This window comes from Schistocerca americana, chromosome 2 (genome assembly GCF_021461395.2).
Source record: "Schistocerca americana isolate TAMUIC-IGC-003095 chromosome 2, iqSchAmer2.1, whole genome shotgun sequence".
In the NCBI taxonomy this organism is placed as follows: domain Eukaryota; kingdom Metazoa; phylum Arthropoda; class Insecta; order Orthoptera; family Acrididae; genus Schistocerca; species Schistocerca americana.
In genome coordinates, this window is record NC_060120.1 from 727,079,995 (window position 1) to 727,085,994 (window position 6,000).

Consider the following 6,000-nt stretch of genomic DNA (forward strand, 5'->3'; position numbering starts at 1 on the left):
TATCCATTAGCATGTTTACATAATTATGATTTATTTTGTTTGTTACCCCAATGATCTTTGTTTCTGTAAAAACATCTTCACAAATGTTAAAAAGACTGTAAAACACAATCACCAGAATCGAGCTGGCTTCTCACAGGCACTTATGTACATATGTAACAGTGTGAATGTAAGTGAAAACATGAAGAACAACGTAAGTATCAGCTGTTCGAAAAGAAAGCCAATCATTCCATGTAAGTTGAGTATGTGACACAACCATCACTGTCAAACATTTCAAACTGTGAATTTTTGCTTATCCTAGGGCAGCTCACATGTAAACTCATACCCACGTATTTTGATACAAGTATGAAAGCACGTCTGGTGATGACAGTAAAATTCAAAACCAAAAACTGCAATTTTTCAGTAAGGTATACAAAATCAAACTGTGGGTGGTTGCAGCTGTGCAGTACAAACATTCTGTTAGCAAAAGTGTGAGTGAATGGAAGAAGTTTGCAACCAGACAAAACAGATAGCACATGCCATCGACATTTACACTCTTTTGGAGATATTTTGAGTGCAACCTATATCTAAACTCCACAAGTCATATTATGGTGTAGTTGGAGGGTACTTTGTGTAGCACACACTCCCCCCTCCCCCTTTTCCTGTGCCAATTGAAAATGGTACACGAGAAGGACAACTGTTGGTAAGCTCACAAGTGAGCCTGAATCTCTCCAATTTTAAGTCCAGTCTCATTTCTCAAGATATATGTAGGAGGAAGCAATATTTACTGACAATTTTTCTCAAGATATATGTAGGAGGAAGCAATATTTACTGGCAAGCTATTCTGTCACACGAAGTTTTTCTAGGCTATCTCTTTCGTTGATGAACTACACTTCCTGAGGATTCCTCCAATGAATTTCAGTCTAGCATTAGTACCAAAACGCAGTGCAATTAACAAATAATGTGTGAGAAACCCATCACACTGAACTGTATGAGATTAGTATCGGACTGGGTTAACATAACACAATTTATGTAATGATACACAGCCCATTTCTCTCAAGAAGCACTGTGCCGCCTGTCCCCACACTCCATGGGATATATGGGAGAGCAAAAGGTCTGCTGATGAGCAACGGTAAGCTACCAGATCGTCTCCTCTTACTGGCTGAATTTCATCAAAGAATGTTCCATCATCAGGTTTTGAACCACTCCCTCCAGAAAGACATTCACCTTGCTATTGCATGTTAAGGATTGTGGTTACTATAACATGTGGACTTCATTAGGATTCTTTCAATGAGTTTCATTCTAACACCTTCCCTCCCGGCAATTAGTGTTATGTGGTTGATGCACTTTATATAATCCCCATTTCCAGATATTTAAAGGATGTGACTGCTTCCAGTGGTTGTTCTGCAATCATGTAGTCATACAATAACGGATCCTTCTATCTATTTATGCGAAGAACATTACATTTGTTTATATTTAGGATGAACTACCAATGCTCGAATGAAGAGCAGATCCTATGCAGGTTTTCCTGCATTTTGCAGATATTTTCTAAGGTCGCTGCTTCTCTGCATACAACAGGATCATCCGCGATACACTGTAATGGCGGGAAGGGGGGGGGGGGGGGTGGAGGGGGAGGGAGGGGTGGTAAGAAATCAATGCAGTTAAATCTGCAATGAGCCACTGGAGACAGTACGCACCTCATACCAAAATACTCAGGAAATGTGCCTAAACGAAATTTCGTCGGTTCGCCCCAATGCTGGAGAGCAGACGGCACTTACTTGGTTGATCATCATAACGATGCTGGACCTCTTGGTGTCGATCGTTGGCGGCGGGGGCGGCGGCGTGCTGGGGGGCGGCGGGGGCGGGTCGTGGTGGCGCGGCAGAGAGGCAGTGCTGGTGCTGTTGCTGCTGCCGCCGCTCGAGCAGCTGAGCTCGTCTTGGGCCTCCATGGCGGCGAAGTGCTCACGGCCGTGCGCTCATCGGTGCTCTGCAACAGAAGCGAGCCAGCTCTCAGAAGACGCTGCCCCGCCCTTGCGACACGGCGCAGCCACGCCGCTAGGGTGCCGCAATGTCACAGCTACCGCGGTTTAAGCTGTCGCTATTGCGGGACTACGACGAGCACTTCCCGCCACAATGATGGAAAATGAAATTTGAAGACCCTGAAGTAGTTGTGTAACAGTCACAAAGTTTGTTAGTCTACCACAATATTTTTGCACCTGGAAGTGAGTGTGCTTCTGTCGGCTTATCGCGAGTTTTTAACTGATATTTCACGAGGGCACGGTGAACCACTTGATAGTATATGTACAGCTGAACTGAAAACACTGACTGTGCGAAACTTTTCCATTAATCACCACTGTAAGGTCACAGTGTGTTTCCGATAGCGGCCACAGGAGGCAAAGTGCAAATAATATTTTGACTGTGCAGTAACTGCGTGCAGCAAGTATGTTGATGTGGCCATTTTCCGCAGCAATTACATATTTTTAACACTCTTTTATTGATTCAAACATCTTTTTATGACTGCACCCTTAATATTTATCTACGTTCCAGAGGGCTTTCGCCTTTTATATTAAGGCGTATTCAATGGATTTAATTCGGAATGATACAGTTTTGTTTTTATGTGCGATAATTATAGATTCGAAACTGTTCACAATCATAATTTTTAAAGTAATAAAATATTACTATAGCTCCTTTGTCCTGCCAAAGACTGTGTTTTCTTTCATCTGGTCGCAGGTTAGAGCGAGCACAGCTACTTAACTAATAAAAATTCGCCACGTACTCACGCCGAGATCTTCTTTTGGTTTTGAAGTTCTCTCTCTTTCTCACACACACACAAACGCGCGCGCGCGGAGGGAGGGAGAGAGAGAGAGAGAGAGAGAGAGAGAGAGAGAGAGAGAGTAACAGTCGACAGGTTGGCAACACTTGTGTACACAAATAAAAAAAAGATACCAAGTGAACAAATCGCTCGCAGTTTCCGTAAGATAAATCTGTAGTCCTTGCCAGATAAGTGGTGATGTGTTTCACATCATCTAGCTATCGAAATATGAAAACTTCATGACCAAAAGATTTCGATGTGAGCATGTGGCAACGCTTCTGGGGTGGGGCGTGTGACCTCTAAGGTACGACCAGATGACAGGAAACGCATATTTTGGCATTATGAACTAGTAACCGAGAAGTATTTTATTCATGTAAAAATTATGGCATAAACTTTTTCGAATCTATGATTACAGTATGGAACAACAAAACTGTATTATTCCCAATTAAATCCTCTGAGGATACCTTAAAATAAAAAACGAAAACCATTTGGAACGTAAATAAACATTAGTTTGCAGTAAAGAAAAGGTATCGAATTTACAAAACGAGTTTGTATAAGGCGAAAATTGCCTTGGAAAACGCAAATGCCATGTCTGATCTTGTGTAGCCACAAAACAGTCCTCCAATCAGGCGCGAGACGATCGTACAGGTGTCAGATGTCATTTTGGAGAGAAACTGATCCACACTACTCGCACTTGTCGTCGCAATTGGTAAAGGATATTACCGTAATATACAACGGCTGTGCATTAAAGTTACATAATTATTTCTTTGTTTATTTGCAGATACATGTTAGCATTCCTGGTACACATTGAAATCCCCACGCCGCAATAACGCAGCACGCTGCTTTATGAGCAAAACCAAAATGGCGCACTCACTGATAAAGTTAAGTATCACGTGCTAATTCGTTTTTGCGAACAGCACAAATGTTACGGATGTGTCACGTCGGAGTAATGAAAATGGAATTGTAAGTCCGACATACACAAGGATTGTAAAAACAAATCACGCAACGTATGTTATTAGCCAGTCGTGCACAGAAATCTTTCGTACGGAGAGCTGCTGCATCGTTTGAAGGTTAGTGTTCCGACCACTCGTTGATGTCTCCACGGCCCGGCTGGTAACCCGTTACGGAACTGCTTGGCATGCGACCGGCACTTTTCCTTTCTAGCGCCACCCAGCATGAGGCGAGACGGGACTGTCGTCCACAGAACCACAGGACGTGGCAGCGGTTGCGCAACCAGCAGACCGCTGGCTCCGCCGGCTCGAGGCCGCAGACAGGAACTCGCTCACCCGCGACGCTGACCGCTGGCTATCCTCTGCCGGGCCGGGCGTGGCCTTCCGCCCCCGTCCTTATCGCCGGCTGTCATCGTGCCGTCGTGGTTCATCCGGCTTCTGCTTTTTCTTTTTTTTGTTTTTTTTTTGTTTTGTTTACTAACTTTGCTTTTCAGTGTGAAGTCAGAAGGGAAACTACGTGATGCCAAATTAACCGTAGGGCAGTATTTAAATAATTACATTGTCAGGCAAATGCACGGTGTAAGCAATTATCTCAACGAGTTGTTAACTGGCTTAATTGCCAGTAAGCTGCAGGAACGGTAAGGTTAAGCTTTTCCTTTTCCATTTCATCGAAAAACTAAACTACAGCATAATCGCACATGCATCACTAAACACAATGTTAATATGTTAATCCCTACTAGATATCGCGCGTTTGCTCCGTCCTGAATATGACAAGTTGCACCACTGCATGCTTCGTCGTCAGTGTTAATACCAAATATTTTTTGTTACTAAGTAAATAAAATATGTGTGCACTGACGGAAGAAAATAGAAAAAAAAAAATAAAAATAAAAATAAAAAAATTAGTGTAATGACATTTCGGGAATACATTTCTGTAGGTAAAATATTTAAGTGATTAACGATGCAAGATCACAGGCTAATGTAAGCGCGAGATAAGCCACTCTAAATGTAAAGAAATGCTGATACATTAATAACTAATGCAGCCGCTAGAATGTTGAATCCAAGCATGTAAACGTGCATCCATTGTGTTGTACAGGTGCCGGATGTCAGTCTGTAGCACGGAATTTCATGCCTGTTGCACTTGATCGGCCTATAGAGGGACGGTTAATGTTGGTTGTGAATGACGCTGGAGTTGTCCGATGACGTCCCATGTGTGTTCGATTATATGGCGATACAGCAGGCCAAGGCAACATGTCGACGCTCTGTAGAGGATGTTTGTTTACAATAGTGGTATGTGCGGGATCGTTATACTGTTGGAAAACACACGCTGTTCATGAATGGCGGCACACCAGGTCGAATCATCAGATTGACGTACAGTTCGAGGTCAGGATGCTTGGGATAACCACGAGAGTGCCCCTGCTGTCATACGAAATCGCACCCTACACCATAACTCCACACACAACCATCGCTGGTACCGGGGAAGAATCATGCAGCTTTAACACGATACCACAGTTCATCAAGAGTAGTGACTGGAGTATTGTGACGAGCCAGTTTCTCGGCCGCCATTGACCAGACGTTTCCAATTGGTGAGAGATCTGGAGAATGTGTTGTCCAGGGCAGCAACGAACATTTTCTGTATCCAGAAAGGCACGTACAGGACCTGCAACATACGGTTGTGCATTATCCTGCTGAAATGTAGGATTTCGCAGGGATCGAATGATGGGTAGAGCCACGGGTCGTAACACAACTGAAATGTAACGTCCACTGTTCAAAGTGCCGTCAATGCGAACAAAAGGTGACCGAGACCTGTAACCTATGGCACCCCATACCATCACGCCGGGTGATACGCCAGTTTGGCGATGACGAATACACGCTTCCAATGTGCGTTCACCGCGATGTCGCCAAACGCGGATGCGACCATCATGATGCTGTAAACAGAACCTGGATTCATCCGAAAAAATGACGTTTTACCATTCGTGCACCGAGGTTCGTCCTTGAGCACACCATCGCAGGCGCTCCTGTCTGTGATGCAGCGTCAAGGGTAACCGCAGCCATGGTCTCCGAGCTGATAGTCCATGCTGCTGCAAACGTCGTCGAACTGTTCGTGCAGATGGTTGTTGTCTCGCAAACGTCCCCATCTGTTGACTCAGGGATCGAGACGTGGCTGCAAGATCCGTTACAGCCATGCGGATAAGATGCCTGTCATCTCGACTGCTAGTGATAGAGGCCGTTGGGATTCAGCACGACGTTTCGTATTACCCTCCT

At 44.4% G+C, this 6,000-nt stretch overlaps 1 protein-coding gene across 1 annotated transcript in view; it reads right to left on the minus strand.

The window, feature by feature from the left end:
• The window catches only part of LOC124594633 (mucin-17-like), an 89,371-nt gene extending 87,543 nt beyond the window's left edge, over nucleotides 1-1,828 (minus strand). Inside the window, exon 1 of the mRNA XM_047133002.1 lies at nucleotides 1,755-1,828. Coding sequence (XP_046988958.1) covers nucleotides 1,755-1,769 — 15 coding nt within the window. The 5' untranslated portion in view covers nucleotides 1,770-1,828. The remainder of the gene's footprint in view (nucleotides 1-1,754) is intronic.
• Between the last annotated feature and the right edge of the window lie 4,172 nt (nucleotides 1,829-6,000).